The 18029-nt window shown below is 41.8% G+C and overlaps 1 protein-coding gene across 4 annotated transcripts in view; it reads left to right on the forward strand.

The window, feature by feature from the left end:
* The window catches only part of LOC150091832 (uncharacterized), a 256523-nt gene that overhangs the window by 142223 nt on the left and 96271 nt on the right, over nucleotides 1-18029 (forward strand). For all 4 annotated transcript variants that reach the window (XM_090377195.1, XM_090377203.1, XM_090377219.1 and 1 more), the window contains one exon: nucleotides 4534-4634. In XM_090377195.1, coding sequence (XP_090233321.1) covers nucleotides 4534-4634 — 101 coding nt within the window. The remainder of the gene's footprint in view (nucleotides 1-4533; nucleotides 4635-18029) is intronic.

Raw genomic sequence — 18029 nt, forward strand, 5'->3', positions numbered from 1 at the left:
AGGCTAAAAGGAAGGGCTTTCACTTTTGTAAAGGTGAATACAGGGGTCTCAGACAGTTTTTAAATTTTGTACAGTGGGATCAACTGATGATGTTACCAACATTGAGTTCTAAGTGGGAAGCCTTTGGGGACTTAATCTTGGAGGCTACTAGGCTTTTCATTCCAATTAGGAAATGATGCTCAAGGTTCAGGCTTAAATGAATGCCAGATGAATTAATGAGGCTCGTGGCCGAGAAGAAATATGTATGGGATGCATATAAATTATCAGGTGACACAGAAGCCTATGGCAAATATAAGCTGTCTGCAATCAAGTTACAAAGGAGGTTATGCAGTCGAAAGCAGATTACGAGAAATCTTTGGCAAAGGATGCAGAGAGTTCTTTACTTATGTAAGCTCTACAAGGAAAGCGATGAATCAGATTGTACCACTTAACGTAGATGGATTGACTCTTGATGATCATGCTCAGATATCTAATAAACTGAATGAGTATTTTGCATCTACATTCACACATGAGGAGTTATTCAATGAGAGGAATGCCAAAAGTTTATCAAACAGCGAGCTAAGTGATTTTGTAAAAACTGACAGCAAAGTGGATGATAAATTGTTGAAGTTAACCATAAGGAAGGCACTTGGGGTGGACTGGATCTATCCAGTTATATTAAAGGAGGAAGCAAAGGAAGTAAGCAAACTCTTAGCCATAATTATGACAGCTTCCTTGGACTCAGGGGAGGACCCAGGGACTGGAGGTGTGCAAATGTATCACCAATTCACATAGGGGTTTTAAAGATGACACAAGTAACTATAGACCTGTTAGTTTAACTTATGGTCCAGGGAAAATAATGGAGTCATTTGTTAAATAAGCATTGCAGGATCAACTAAACAAGACTGCAGCAATAGTTAAGACACAACATGGCTTTGTTAAAGGGAGGTCTTGTCTGACCAGTTTGATTGGATACTTTGTGGTCACAAAGGAACTGAATGTCAAAAATAATTTTGATGTCATATACTTGAATTTCTGGAAAGCTTTTGGTACTGTTGCACATGCAAGGCCGCCGTAGCCTAGTGGTCAGGCGCGCGGGTGCATAAGTACACGTGCCTTGAGTGACCGGGGTTCAAGCCCATGACTGCTGAATACGGTTCTGTTTCTTGTATTCTGTGTATCTTGTAAACTCCTCTGACCGTTTGGTATTCCCGGAGTATAAACAGAAAATTTACATGGAAGACTGCTTTACAAATTGGAGAGGTATGGCATTAAGGGTAAGTTGCTACAATGGATAAAGGGATGATTGAGTGGGAGACGACAGAAAGTGGTAATCAATGGACACTGCTCTTCGTGGACCAATGTTATTAGTGGAGTTCCCCAAAGTTCGGTGCTGGGCCTATTGTTGTTTTGTGTATTCATCAATGATATTGATGAAGGTATATCAGGATTAATGTCCAAGTTTGCAGTGATACAAAGGTTGGCAGGGTTGTTAATGACAGCAAAGACAGTATGCTACTTCAACTGCATCTAGATAAGTTGGGCAAATGGGCTGAAAAGTGGCAACTGAAGTTTAATATTGACAAATGCAAAGTACCTCATATGGGTAGCATAAACCAAGAGAAACGTACCAACTATGTGGTACTACACTCAAGGAAGTGGAAAGTGAAAATTACCTGGTGGGGGTGGGGAATTGTACAGTCAAATATGCAGTCTGCCATTGCAGGTCATGGAGTGTTGTCAATGATATATAGGAATTTTGCTAGCAGGGACAGGAAAGTGATTATCCTGTTGTATAAGGCAATGGTCTGACCACACCTAGAGTACTGTGTACGGGTCTGGAGGCCTCATTTTTGGAAGGATGTAGAGTTGCTATAACAAAGAAGGGCAACAAGATTGGTGAGGAGAACATAGGGGTGCTCTTACCAGGAAAGGCTTGCATTCTGCAAATTGCAGCACCTGGAGAGTAGGCATCTGTGAGGTGATCTGATTGAGGTGTATAAGGCCTTGAATGGGTTGAGCAAGCTGATTGCTGATGGCATCCTTCCTCTTGCTCAGATTTAGAACCTGACAGTGCATAGATTCAAATTGAGGAAAGACAGTTATAGAATGGATGTGCTGAAGTTTGCCTTTAGCCAGTGGATGGTTGATTGGTGGAACAGACTTCCATCTTTTGTTGTGGATGTTGAAAGCCTAAATAAATTTAAGACTGAGCTGGACAGGCAGTTGGAACAAATGTAGGGGTGAAATAGGAGTTTTTTTTTGGCTGTTGCTGCATAAGCTTGCTTTCTTGCATCTGATGCCTATGCTAATGCTAATTAACAGAGGTATACAATGCAAGAAGCTGACCAGACTAGCCAGGTGAGTAAAGTGACTGCCTGGCAACCCAAAGGTCGTGGGTTCAAATCCCACCTCAGGCTGGCTTGGATCAGAGAGGTGCATTATGGCCACAGAAGCCGATGCACCAACAACTTAGAAAAAAGAAAAACAATGCAAGAAAGCAAGCTTATGCAGCATCAGCCAAAAAAAAAAAAAAAAAAGCACCTCCCATTTCACCTCTCCTTTCATTCCAAATGCCTCTCCAACTCAGCCTTAAATTTATTTAGGCTATCAACTTTCACAACAAAAGATGGAAGTCTGTTCCACCAATCAATCACCCGCTGGCTAAAGGCTAATTTCCACACATCTATTCTACAACTGTCTTTCCTCAATTTGAATCTATTTCCCCTCAGGTTCTTAATCTGAGCAAGACGAAGAATCCCATCAGCATTCAGCAATGTATGTCAGTATATGCTTCAACACAATCTCAGTGATAGGGGAAGAATGGCAAACTTCATTCCCAGGGTAAGTAAATCCAATTGTTCTACACACAAGTGCTTGTCGCTTAAATTCAGTACAAACTGTGTGCAGTCTGTTGCAGCTGTTCTTTTTGGTAACGGTAGTTATAGGACTCACAAACTAAATTTGTAAATTTACACTGTTGTCGGGTACGATAATGCTCAGATTCCCTGACTGCCTGGGAGCACAAGGTCTGGATCACATTGGAATAAATGGAGGTGGGAACTAAACTCCTTAGTTTGGGCATGAGGGCCGCTTTACTGGTGGAAGCTCCTTGCAAGTCATGGAGGCAGCTAATCCAAATGTTTAGGGTCCTGTAGCTGAAATTTTGGCAGGTGCGCTGGATGATGCGGTGAGATTTACAGCTGTGGGCAAACCTGAGATGCTGCCCACCTCTGGCTATAAAGATGAAATTTTTGTGTAGTTTCACGACTATGCTGTACTTGCGTTGGCCAAAAACAGTTCGGATATAAGCAAAAAGGCCTATGTGCTCTGGGGTTCATATTCAATAATCTGCTACATCTGGCTCAACTTCCTGTTCTAATTGCCTTGCCATCTGTACAATGTTATTAGTTACATTCGGAACAGGATTTTCAAATCCTTCGATGTCATCAAGCAACTGTGGACATAACTTTTCTAGGCCCCTTGCAGTGTTTTTACCTTCATGTCATTCCAAGCATCTAATTGGATTATGAGAATTAAGTTATTATTTAACTTTTTTTAATTATTAAATTAATGTTATTTGATTTTAACTTAAATATAATTGTATTTGGAGAGCCTGTTTATCATCCAGCAACATTATTCAGGGAACAAGTTTTTTGAACCAGATTGAAACAAATCAGTTTTGCAAAAAAAAAAAATTTACAGTACTCAAAAGTTTCCATTATTTTGCATATCAGTTATGTCAGTTATAATGGGAGAACCTACAAAACACTTATGAAAGAAAAATAATTGATGTACAGTGGTCCTTTGTTAAGAAACTAACAGATGCTCAAGGAAGCATGAAATATAAAAATTTATTGCAAGTTGTTCTTGCCATTTTAAAAATTCCTCCTAGTAATGTGTTGTCAGCATACTAGTTTTGGAAATGCTCTTGGCAGCCAAATCTGAACAGCAGTTGACTCAAGATTTCTGAAGAGAAATCTTGAGTCAATTCTGAAGTCTGCTCAGCTGTAGTATCTTTCTTGAAGCAGTTGTAATCAACTGATGTCTAACAGACAATCCAAACAGAAACCCACAGGTGGAAAAAAATATTAGCGAAGCTAATGTTTAAAAGCATACTGTACTGGTAAACAATCCTGTGGCTGTATTTCAATGTAATGTTTATTTTGTCAGTGAAACTTAATTCCTAGTACAGTAAGCCTGCTGTTATTTTCTGAAAAATTTCCTGTTTTCCTCCTACCTACAAATACCTAATCACCAGCTTTTTGAAAGTAGGTAGATGTGCATATGTGGTCATGTAATCCTTTACTTTTAACCACAACTGGCAGCTACATGCAACAAAAATTGGAATAACATCTGTCCTAGCAATTTCCAGTTATCAGAATTCGATTGTGATGTGTACAGGCTGTATTTACTGCATATAATTGCTCAGTCTCTTATTGAAGCAAGGTTCGGTGTTTTGGTTTCTGTGCATAATATGGTGATTCAAGTGTATAATTTATTGCCGTTAGTATATGCAATAATTCATAATTAAAAATACTTTGGATTTTTTAGAAACTCAAGATGCCACAGAACTTCTAAGCCAACAGGGTCATCTTAGTAAAGAAGTTATAGAATTACTACAACAGGCAGGGCTTCAAATTCAGCATGTTGAAGTAAGTGTTCTTTCTTTTCTGTTGTATGACTTAAAAAAACTTAATGAAATATGAAGGAGTTTTATTTTTAATACATTTCATAAATAGTGAAGGAGTTATTAATCAGTTCAAACTAGATTTCGAACAGGCTAAGAGTAGAAAATTTGCTTCATGTCAAAATGGTAGTCGAGCATTCAGGTCTCTTGCCAAAGCTGTTGGCTGCGGCTTTTGCCCATCTGAAAATCAGATGGTTCTGTTGCCACTTCAGCCAAAGATAAAGCTGACCTGCTGCATTCCTACTTTTCTTCCAACTCATGTATTGATCTTGGTAAACCACCTCCCATCATTCTCAGTACACTTCATTCGGTGCCTCCTTGTGGTCTTCTGTCAAAAGGATGCACAAGGATTTTGAACAACCTTGTTGCTAAGAGAGCTCCGGGTCCTGTACTGTGTTCCTTTTTTTACTTTCTTATTCCAGAGGCGGTTTCCTTTCTGCTTGGAAATTTCCTTGTATTCAGCCACTTCCTTAAAAGGGTGACAAATCCTGCCCTTCCAGTTATGGTCCCATTACACTTACTTCTACTCTTTTTGAAGTAATGGAGAAATCAATTAAACGCCAACTCTTAAACTACCTAGAAACCTTCCGTCTGATCAACGATCGCCAGTATGGATTCTGTCAGTATAGATCCATTGGTGATATTCTGGCTTATGTTACCCATGTATGGACAAATTCAATGGAAAAGTTTGAAATAGCAAATTCAGTGGAAAAGTTTGAAATTGCTGCTATTTCAAAGGCTTTTGATCATGTTTAGCATAAAGGTCTTCTCAATAAGCTTTCATCTTATGGTTTGCCAACTGTTTTTTTATAATTGGATATCCACTTTTCTCTCTGACTGCTCACTGTGGGTGATGGTAGATGGCTCTCTGTCTTCTAACCTCAACTAATGCAGGTGTTGCCCAACATTCAGTTCTTTCTCCCATTCCTTTCTTCTTGTATTAATGACATTCTTGCATTGACCAGAAATCCTGTCCACATAGTTTTTCTGATGATAGGACATTGTATTCCACCATTCAGTAAATTGAAAGTGTGTTTATGGTCAAACGGCACCAAGGAGTTCCCCCATCTCTGTGTAGTTTTCATTGTCATGTGATACAGTATGCGGTAAAGGCCAGAGATTTAAGTGTGTGGATTTTGTGGTGTGTAATGTCGTGTACCGTTGGTCTTCTGGCCTATTAGCCACTGGGCCCATAATGGGGCCCAACACTTTCTTCTTGTATTAATGGAGGTTGACCAGGTACACCAGTTTTAGATTTTACTCTGGCAGGTCCTGCCACCTAATTCCTGAGATTAAAAAAAAAAAAAAAAAAACTGAGGATTGCATGCTGATGAATAGTGCCAAAAGGTCGAGCATTTGATTTTGATGTGTGGGTCATACACGGTGTAAGTTGACAGGAGGGGAACTGAAGGCTAGGGGGAAAAGTAGAAGTAAGAGGTCGAAAGGTGAGGTGACCCTGCAGTGGTTAGCGGGAAAAGGGGGAATGGCAAGGGGTCAGAGAACTGTCTCCACCCCCTTGCCAGGGGTGTCTCCACATCCCTGGCAAGGGGGTGGAGACAGTTCAGCAAGGCTGCAGGTATGGTCCTTATTGGTGGTGTCAGGTCCAGGATAGTAGTGTCCAATGATGGAGTCTTTCATGAGACTAGTTTTTTTTTTTGTTGTTGGTGCATTGGCTTCTGTGGTCATAATGCACCTCCCAAGGTTTTTGCATTTTCTGATCTGATCCAAGCCCGAGGCGGGATTCAAACCCGCAACCTTTGGGTTTGCCAGGCAGGCACTTTACCCACCCGGCTAGCCCGGTCGGCTATGAGACTAGTGAGTCCCATCCTTGTATCATTGGCATGCGTGATAGTCCCTTTCATCAACAGTGCAGCTGCTGGGAAAGTTGTCTTGTCTGTGGTGTCACTTTCACTCAGTTGTTTTGAGGGCACTGCTCCGCTACATTTCTTTGGTGGTTCAGTGCTGCATTCTCAGCTTTTCTTCTTGAGAAAATGTCTTGAACATATTTTGTGAATGCTTTGCATTCCTCGTAGGAATCTAGGAGGTATTGCTCCTGATTTTACGAGATGATCAATCTGGTTATAAGCATTCCACGCAGGTCTTCATATGTGGGCACTGATGCATGACACGGAACCAGCTCTCGACCACCCCACAAGTGCACAGAAGATCATCGATAATTCCTAGTGCAGCAAGTTTCCCTTTGAAAGTGCCATGACCTGTTAGGAGGAAGATAGGTGCCAGTCCCAGTTGGAACCAAGTTGGTAATGTTGGGTAATTTTTTTTCTATATATGGCACAAATTTTCACATGACCTTGCCTTTGGTCGAGCCGCCCATCTGTTTTATCATTCCAGCTGAAGGTGTTTTTGCACTCTCAATTTTCTACCGTCCTGCCATTTGTCGGCTCGGTAGTGAATCCACGCAATGTCGTTTGAATTCCTTTCGAGTAGTAATACAGTAGACCCTACCTATCAATTTCCAGGTCCAGGAGTAAGGTCCCAGCAATTACTTGGAGAGCTTCCATGCTTACTGTGTTGCCAGCTCAGGTCACTGTGAGAAGAATTGTCTGGTGGGTTGAATCTAGTATCCTCTTATTTGCAGCCATGGTGGTTTTATGATACCAAATTGCTGCCACATAGGTGAACATTGGATTGAATGTGGTTTTATAATGTAGAGAGAGTACTCTCCTTTTAAGGCCCCATTTGTGGCAGGTGACCCTTGCGACCATACCAGAATGTTTTCTTATTTTGATCCTTGTTTGGGTGAGGTGAGGTTTAAATGATAGTTTGGTATTGAACACTACGCTGAGGTATTTCATTTCGGTGGAGAATTTGATGGTGATTCCATTTATTTTTATCTGAGGGGGCCTCCTTTCACTGAGGGCATCCTTTCAGAAGGATGGAAGTTGTCTTTTTTGATGAGATACACAAAGTTTTCCTCCATTCACCTTTGAAGTATGTCCAGGGCAGTGTTTGCTTGGTCTTCTAATTGGGCACAAGAGTCAGTCATCACAGTCAGAATCAGGTCATTGACGAATGCCTGAGAATGGACCTGTCCCAAGTCAATGTGCAGGTACTCGTTGAATACCACATTCCAAAACAGTGGGCCAAGAACCGACCCACTGACATCCTCTGTGAACTGTTCTGTGGTATGGGGTTACAACCTGAATGGCTCTCTGTGGCAGATATGTTTTTATTACACTATACGAATTGGCCAGAAATTTTGCTTATCTATGTCTGCCTAGGACGCCCGACCACAAGGGAGTCGAACACCCTGGCAAAGTCAAAGCAATAGCCAAGAAATATTTTTTCTGGCACTGTTCCACAGCAGTCAGTAGGTGCCTCATGGCATCCACAGTTGATAAACCAGGTTTAAAGCCGTACTGGCTGGCTGATTCCAATTTGGCAGCAGAGTAGTAGTGCTGGATCCAGGTATATAGCAGTCATTCCAGTAATTTTCTTAATACCGTCAGCAGGACAATCGGTCGGTAAGAATTTGGCAGCTGTGGGCCTTTAGTCGGGTTCTTCAGGATTAATTTCGCTATGTCTCTTCTCCAGTTCTTTGGAAAGTAACCTTTTCCCAGGCATTTGTTATATAACTGTAGGAGGAGCTTAGGAGCTAGATCCACCACCTGCTTAATGATCTCTGGCTCCAGCATATCTTTGCCTGGGCACTTGTTAGGTCTGATTTGTGCTGCTGCATTTTGTAGCTCTTCTAAAGTGAAGGGGCTCTCCACAGCATTTGTCTGGTAGCTGTCATTTAGTTGTCATGTTCTATGCTGTTTTTCAGTACTCAGGGCAACTGCCTCTTTGAATATGTTGTCTGGAATATTATTGATGGATTGTTCCCACGCTGTTATGAGCAATCCTTGTGGGGTTTTAGTTGTGATTAGGATTTTTCCTTTGAGGAGTCTGTTTGTGACCACTCGGTAAACTATACCCCATGGGTCTTCATTTCCTGGGCCTGACACTAGTCGCTCCCAGGCACTCTTTTTACTTTTGCATGTTTTTTTCTGTATATTGGTTCCTGACTTCTTTGTATCTCTGTCTTAAGACAACCTCATTTTCTGGCCAGGTCCTACGTGCACTTTGGAACTCCTTTCTTTGCTTTGCCTTGACTGTCCGGAGAATCTGAATTTTGTGGTTCCACCAGTGCACTGCACCAAGGTTGGAGTTCTTCTTTTTGATTGCTGTCTGGGCAGCTCTGGAAATCAGTTCTATTACTTTTCTTTCCTTATAGTCTGGGTTTAGTTCTGCTTCTGTTCCTAGTTGGTGATTGGTTTTAACTGCCTGTAGCTGTTGTGCGAACAGCTACTAGTTTGCTTTTTTGATTGCAAATCTATGTTGCAGCTGCCTGGGAATCAGGGTCGGTGTTAAGGTTCTTGAGATTGTATAAGTGATTACTCAGTGGTCAGAGCTTGAGCCAACAAGGAAGTCTTCCAGGATTTGCCCGTTGTGGGTTCCCCGTCGATCCTGCATTGCACTACGCCATAAGGCCATGCGACAATTTACATCTACTCCTGTCAGAATTTTTTGATTTGGGAGCAAGTCCATGAGTTGCTGGAGGTGACTGATTGTGTTGGTCAGTTCCTGGCCCAGTCTGCAGTATAAGGACCACGTAGAAGGGATCAACAAGTGAGATGATATATGCGCAGGCTGCCCAGGGGATGCAGAGTTAAGAAATTTTTGCAGCCATCAAGTAAGGGTTACCGATGAGGTTCGCTGCCCACGGGGTATCTTCCTGTGCCTGTATCAGCTTGTAGACCAACGGGTAGCCGTGACTATTTTCATGTGTGTATAAGGCTCCTGTAGGAGGAGGAGGATGTCAACTCCCTCCCCGTCCACCTTGATTCCACTACTCAGTTTGAGAAACCTGTCCCTGCACAAACAGCTTCAACTTCTCAAATATCCACTACCAATTCCTTAAATGCTGATCTCCATGTAATTCACCAGTGGGGCAAAGATAACTTAGTTGACTTCAATCCTTCTAAAACTCAGTCCTGTCTTATATTTTGCAAAAAAGGATTCTTCTGCTTATCTTTGATGACATCTGATTTCTAGGCAAGATCATAATCTCTATTAGGGATTACCCTGACTTCTAATCTCTCTCTCTCTCTTGGCATAAACACATTACAAATATTGCTTCCTCTGCGAGAGAGAAAACTAGGTTTTCTCTTTCGCTCTCAGCATTACTTTTCTTCCAGTACTCAAAGGTTTGTAGGGAGCAAACAGCTGTTTGCTCTCTACAAATCGCAAATCTGTCCTACCATGAAATATTGTTACCACATCTGGGGTGGTGCCTCAAAACCTCTCTCAGGTCTAGATTTCATTCAAAAGAGGGCAGTTATGTTAATTAATGACTCATTTCTAATAAAATCCCCATAAAGTCCCCTTGAATTCAGGGGAGGTCCCCATGGACTGGAGATGTGCAAATGTATCCACAATTTAAAAAGGCATTCAAAGGGTGACAAAAATAATTAGAAACCTGTGAGTTTAACTTCTATTCCAGGGAAAATAATGGAGTCACTGGTTAAGGAAGCATTTCAGGATCATTAGCATTAGTAGAGCTTAAAGCAAGCATCAGCCAAAAAAAAAAAAAAAAAAAAACTTTCCCATTTTACCTGTCCATATTAACTCCAAATGTGTGTTTGTCTAGTTCTGCCTTGAACTTATTTAAATTTCTGACCTCAACTACAACAGATAGAATTTTGTTCCAACTATCTACCACCTGCTGACTAAAGGTGAATTTCTGCACATCTATTCTACAATTGCCTTTCCTCAATTTGAATTTATGCCCCTCAGGTGAGTAATCTGAGCAAAGGAAGAATTCCATTAGCATTGAGCTTGCTCAATTCATTCAAGGCCTTATACACTTCAGTTAGATCACCTTACAGGTGCCTAGACTTCATAAGCTGCAATTTGCAGAACTTAAGCCTTTCTTGGTAACACCAACCCTTTGTTCCACTCACCAATCCTATTGCCCATCTCTGTACTCGTTCCAGTAGCTATACATCTTTCCTAAAACGAGGCCTCTAGACCTGTATACAGTACTCAAGGTGTAGCCTAACCATTGTCTTATACAAGGGGACAATCACCCCCTTATCCCTGATAGCAAAATTCCTTTATATCGTACCCTTAGTGTAGTACGACCCAGTTGGTATGTTACTCTGGGGTTATTGCTACCCATATACAGTACTTTACATTTGTCAGTGTTAAACTTCAGTCGCCACCTCTCAGCCCATCTGCACAATCTTTTCCAGATCCTGTTGCAGTAGTGTACTATCATTACTGTCATTAACAACACTGCCCACTTTTGTATTGTCTGCAAACCTAGACATTAACCCGGATATATCTTCAAAAATATCATTGATAAATACCAAAAACAACAATGGGCCCAACATCGAACACTGGGGGACTCCACTAATAACACTAGTCCATGAAGAGCAGCGTCCGTTGATAACCATTCTGTCTTCTCCCACTCAACCACCTTTTTATCCATTGCAGCAACTTGCCCTTAATGCCATACTGCATACTGCTCCAGTTTGTATAGTAGTCTTCCAGGTGCCACAGTATCAAAAGCTTTCCTAAAATCTAAGTATATGATATTAAAATTATTCTTTGCATCCAGTTCCTTTGTGATCACATCATAGTAGCCAATCAAAATTGTCAAGACTTCCCCTTAACAAACCCATGCTGTGTCTGAACTATAACTGCAGTCTTGTCTAGATGGTTCTGCATCACTTCCTTAACCAGTGACTCCATTATTTTCCCTGGAACAGAAGTTATACTAACCGATCTGTAATTACCCATGTCACCCTTTGATCCCACTTTTTGAATTGGGGACACATTTGTACATCTCCAGTCCATGGGGACCTCCCCTGAGTCCAAGGAAGCTTTCATAATTATGACTAAGGGTTTGTTTACTTCCTTTGCTGCCTCTTTTAATATAACAGGATAGATCCCATCCACCCCAGGTGCCTTCCTTATGTTTACCTTCAACAATTTCTTCTCCACTTTGCTCTCAGTTATTACAAAATCACTTAGCTCCCTGTTAGGAACTGGATACAAAAAATAATCTTGGTATCATATACTTGGATTTCAGAAAGCTTTTGATACTGTTGCACATGGAAGACCTCTGCACAAATTGGAGTAGTATAGCATTGAAGGCAAGTTGCTACAATGGATAAAGGGATGGTTGAGTAGGAGACAACGGACTGTTGTAATCAATGGACACTGCTCTTTGTAGACTAATGTTATTAGTAGATTCCTCCAGGGTTCGGTGCTGGACCCAATGTTGTTTTGTGTATTTATCAGTGGTTTCGATGAAGGTATATTAGGCTTGATGTCCAAGTTTGCAGATGATACAAAGGTTAGCAGGATTGTTAATGACAGCAAAGACAGTATGCTACTACAACAGGATCTGGAAAAGTTAGGCAGATGGGCTGAGAAGTGGCAACTCAAGTTTAACATTGACAAATGCAAAGTACTGCATATGGGTTGCAGTAACCCAAGAGAGAGACATATCAACTGTGTGGTACTACATGCAGGGAAGTGGAGAATGAAAAAGACTTGGTGGTAATTGTGCAGTCAGATATGAAGTTCTCTGAGGAATGCAGATTCACTGCCAGAGCAGGTCATGGTGTCTTGTCAATGATATATAGGAATTTTGCTAGCAGAGACAAGGAGCTGATTATCCCTTTGTACAAGGAAATGGTCAAGACATACCTTGACTATTTACAATTTACAGAAATTCAAGTCTAATGTGAAAAGTATCTTCAACGCATGCAAAGTAATGCACGCGCGCGCGCACACACACATACACACACTGAACTTATCCAGCAGGACTAATAATGGTAAATCAGGCATGTAGTCGATTGTTATTAACCTTCTGTAGTGAGAATCGTGACAAAAAGAATCAAGGCTTTGTGTGACTGAAACCCAACATCACTAATTAAAATTGTGGCATTTTCAGGAAACTAAATCCTCCATTTTTTTTTTATGTCTGTATGTCTGATTGCACTTTCTTGGAGCTTCAGAATTTTTCCAACTGGCTACTGTGCTAGATTGAGAATTACTCATAACCCTATGATCCTACCATAACCTGAGGATTTTCTAAAATCTGGCACATTACTTTTAGGCTTTTGTCATATCTGCAGTGATGGCTTCATCCATATGACATATGCCATGCCTTGATTCTGTTTAAATAGCACAGTGTCATTTTCAGCTGTTAAAATGCAAGGTGGAATCACTAATTCACATATTCATGAAATTAAAATTGTTTAATATTTCAAATATGCATGGCTTAGCTGTTTTCTAAGTGGCCTCCGTAGCCGATTGGTCAGGAGCGGGAGTGCAGTAGCACACGCTCTTAGAATGGACTGAGGTTCAAGCCCCTGATTGCCAAATACGGTCGATCTGCCAACCTGCACTGGACTAGCATGGCAGATTGTAGTCCCCTTTCCCTGAACATGAATTTGTTGAGGAGGCTTCCATCCTGTGGATTGATAATAGCTGCAGTTTATCTTTTTAAGCTGTTTGTCAGAATTGTTGACTTTCTGATGACTATGATAGGAGTTCTCATATGATCCATTAACCTACTATATTTTATCCTCCATTATCCTGCCATTTTTTATCCTCCAATTATCCTGCTGTTTTCTTCTCTGTAAATCTGTCAAAGTTATAAGTATATTTTATAAAGATTTTTGCTTTGTTCATGGTGTGACGAGAGCATTTTGATGTTGCATACGACTAACTTTAGATTTTTATCATGAGATCAGGATGCATTTTATATTATGCATTCTGCACAAAATCCAGCTGTATTCAGAAATATTTGGATTAAACAGGATGAAAATCAGTTGTGTGACATAACCAGCTTACGTTGATTGATTTAATGGATTAATCATTGCACATTGTGCAACTCATCTGCTCCAGTCTTGTTTGTTCATTATAGCGGTGCAGATCACTCTGATGGGAAAAGGCTCTACTGATTAATACTCTGGTTGTGGTTGTCTTCTGTTAAACTAGATAAGCTGACTAATAGTCTGTTCACTGGCAGCACTTAGTTGAGAGCCATATCCTGTTGGCCATTGTCATTTGTAGATAAGACTGTGACATGATGAATGAAGAGTAGGTTAAGAATTTGTTGTAGAAGAATTTTTGTTATACAGAAAGTTGCCAGCACAAATATAACAGAAACAATTTGTAGCAGTAGAGATTGGCCATTATTGTTATACTGTTTTCCCTGATTTAATGTTGAAATTGATAGCCCTGTAACTGCTTAGATAAAGTTTAAAAGAAGTTATTGCTTACCCTTGTTTGCTATTTTATGTCTTAGTTGTAGAAACACTGCAGAGTCAATTGTCTTAACATACACTGAGTGGCCACTTTATTTTTTAACCTACCAAATAGACAGGACTCAGTGAGGTGCCAAAAGCATACCACATGGATGCCAGCCCATGGTGACTCAATTTCTTTCCACAGCTGTTGTAAATTGAATGGTTGCAGATCTCTACTCCAAAGAGCTCATTCCATCTCATCTCACAGGTATTCAGTTGGAATGAAACCTTGTGAGTGGGAGAGGCCACTATAGTGGCTGAATTCACTCTCGTTATTTTTTTCTGGAATCAGTTTTGTATAATTCTGGTCTTGTGACATGACCACTTTGTTGATAAACAAGTTTCAGTAGTGCATGGTACAACAGAATGATCATTGAAAGCTCACTAGAGAATTGAAAATAATAATAATAATAATAATGGATGATGTCGCAGAGAAATATTAATCATACGGCATCGAGTGTGTCGCACGAAAAAGTCACTCGCGTTCAGGCCTTAGGTAGGGGGGTCGGTTCGAAAAATCAGAGACGATCTCCCGAGGAAGACAGTGGAGCGAGTGGTGCTGTCCCCCATATGGCTAACACAAGACAAGGGCAAGACCATCCAGCCCCACCAACTGGAAGTGCTTTCTGCACAACTGCACTAGTGACCACCCAGGAAGGAAGAAAATGCCACTGCATGAAGTGGAGCAGCGAAATGAATACGTACATCATTCAAGCATACTACGAAATAACGAAGCTGGAGACTGACATGACAACTTACAGGACGAGACTACATACCAAGTGGCTGAAACGATTCCCAGATATTTAGGTCAGTGAGTAGCGGACCAGAGAATGACCATCGTCACGGAGAGCCTAATAGCCCCTGCAATCTTGGAAAAAATAAAGCAGGACTTGAGTGATAAACTATAAAGGATAAAGAATATGGAATCAGAGGAGGAAGAACATACCACTGCTGAACCAGAGGCAGAAGAGCAAGAGGAAATACAACCCGCAGCAGCTGAAGTGGAAACAGACAAGGTCATGATATCTAGAATAGAGGATGAGTGGAAGAAGGCCCTAACAGAATTCGATGGAATGGACCCCACAAAGACCCGCGTGACACCGAAACCGAATAGAACCTTGTGGAAAGTCACAGACTACCTGAATCGGCACATAATACCGCATTACCTCGACAGCAATGGTGCAACACTGGAGACCATCCACGCAGCCACGAGGAATAATGGTAGAGAAGCGAGAGACCAGCAGCAGAGGAACCGAAAACAGAAGGAACCACCAGCTTGGGAAAGAAGACTTCAGTAGAAGATAGAAGAATTAAGAGTCAAGATAGGCCGATTGACCCAGTACCAACGAGGCAATAGGAGTAAGAAATTAATTGGAAAAGTGAAAAGCATCCTCAAGAGAGACAGCATCCACAGCAAACATGGGACAAAAAATCAGAGAATAGGAGAGTACTTGGACACGTTGAAGCAGAACCTCCTTTCACTTAGCAAGAGACTACGCCGATACAAAGAGAGCTCCAAGAGGAAAATAAACAACCGAATCTTCGATGAGGACCAAAGAGGTTTCTACAGGAATCTCAGAGAAGATGGGAAACAAGGGAACGGACAACCTGAGAAGAAGACGATTGCAGATTTCTGGAGAAATATGTGGAGCAGGGAAGTAAAACATAACAGCCGAGCCACCTGGATAGAACTAGAACGCAAGAAAACCAAAGACATACAAGAAATGAGAGGATGGGAGATTCGGGAAGAAGTAAAACAGACGATCAAGAACTCTCACAACTGGCAAACTCCAGGAATAGATAACATCCACAACTACTAGTACAAGAAGCTCACTTGCACACACAAGCACCTGGCAGAGCAATTCACCCAAATGATAAGGTGCCCAGAGACAATCCCGAAGTTTCTCACTCAAGGAATCACATATCTGAAGCCTAAAGATGAAAATACAAGAAACCCGGCGAAATATAGGCCAATCACCTGCCTCCCAACAATGTAAAAGATCCTGACCAGCTGCATAACCAGGAAGATATCAGACCACTTGGAGAGCCAGAGCATAATGGCCGAACAGCAGAAAGGATGCAAGTGGCTGAGCAAAGGATGCAAGGAGCAATTAACCATAGATGCTGTGGTTATGGAGCAAGCATACAAGCGCCGAAACATGTATACAGCCTACATCGATTACCGCAAGGCCTTTGACTCCGTGCTTTATAGGTGGCTAATAGAGATGCTGAAAATCTACAAAGTCAATCCAATAGTGACAAACTTCCTTGGAGAAACGGTGGTGAAATGGAGTACCACCATTAAGGTGAAAAACATCACGACCAGGCCAATCCCCATCAGGAGAGGAATCTTTCAGGGAGATGCCCTGAGCCCATTGTGGTTTTGTTTAGCACAGTGGGCTCAGGGCATCTCCCTGAAAGATATAACCTCAAAGAAGGAAGAAAGAACCTGTACACCCTCACCCACCTAATGTATATGGATGACATCAAGCTCTATGCGGGAACCAAGAAGCAGCTTCAGCAACTACTCCAGATCACCGAAGAATTCAGCAAGGACATTAGGGTGGAATTTGGTCTAGACAAATGCAAGACCCACGGATTGCGTCAGGGAAAATCAGTCAACCGAAACTACAGAGTGGTAAAGAGATCGAAGCCATGTCAGAGGGAGAGGCCTACAAATACTTGGGGATGGTGCAGGCTCAGCAGTTACAGCACAAGGAAATTAAGGCCTGCCTGACCGAAAAATATCATCAGAGACTCAGAAGCCTGCTGAAAGCAAAGCTGAACGGAGGGAACACAGTTAAAGCCATAAACACCTATGCAGTCCCTGTGCTAACATATTCTTTTGGGGTCATAGATTGGACTAACACCGAGCTGGAGAATATCATGAGAAAGACAAGGACAACGATGACCAAGCGTCACCAACATCACCTGAGAGCTGCTGTGGAGAGACTTACAATTGCCCGGGAAGAAGGAGGAAGAGGCCTGATAGACCTCATTGAGCAACAGAAGACAGCGATAGTTAACCTGAAGAATTACTTCCAGAAACACACAGCAGCACTCCACAGGCCATAAGGAAGATAGACAAGCGGTATACCCCACTCAACCTAAGCAAGGAGCACCCCCCAACCAGGAGGTACAAACGAAGCTAGAAAGATGGGCAGAGAAGACACTCCATGGTAGACACTACAATGATGTCCAACAGGATTACATAGATAAAATTGCTTCCAATGCATGGCTCATGAGCGGGTTGCTCTTCCCCCAGACTGAAGGATTCATGCTCGCCATCCAAGACCAGGTAATCAAACCAGGAACTATAGAAAATATATCGCCAAGGAGCCCGGAGTGTTAGATGACACATGTCGACGATGCCACCTGGCCTCAGAAACGATCCAACACATCACTGCGGGATGCAAGGTGATCACCCAGACTGAGTACACTCATAGACACGACCAGGTAGCCGGGATAATACATCAGAAGCTATCAAGGAAATACCAGTTGATCGGAGAAAGTATACCATACTACAAGTATGAACCCCATGCAGTACTAGAGACCCCAACCCACAAGCTGTACTGGGACCGCGCCATAATAACGGATGGGACAATCCCGCACAACAGACCAGACATAACCCTTGTGGACAAGAAGGAAAAGGCTACCTATCTGATTGACATAGCGGTACCCAACACTGGCAACCTACAGAAAACCCATGGGGAAAAAATCAGGAAGTACATAAACCTAAGACAGGAGATCAAAGAGATGTGGCATATGCAACAAGTAACGACCATCCCAATCATCATGTCAACCACAGGTATGGTGCCAAAGACCCTACATAACAGCCTAGCAGCAAACACCTACAAGGAACTCCAGAAAGTCGCAATCCTGAACACCTGTAGGATTGTCAGAGAGTTCTTTGACCAACAGTAACATCAGACATAACAACAACCACCCTGTGTACTTGGTAGCAATACCCATCACGAGGTGGAACCCCCAATCAGGGAGAAATAATATAAGAGCAACAATAATAATAA

The sequence above is a fragment of the Mastigoproctus giganteus genome, chromosome 1, assembly GCF_048544385.1.
Source record: "Mastigoproctus giganteus isolate SK-2022 chromosome 1, ASM4854438v1, whole genome shotgun sequence".
Taxonomy (NCBI): Eukaryota; Metazoa; Arthropoda; class Arachnida; order Uropygi; family Thelyphonidae; genus Mastigoproctus; species Mastigoproctus giganteus.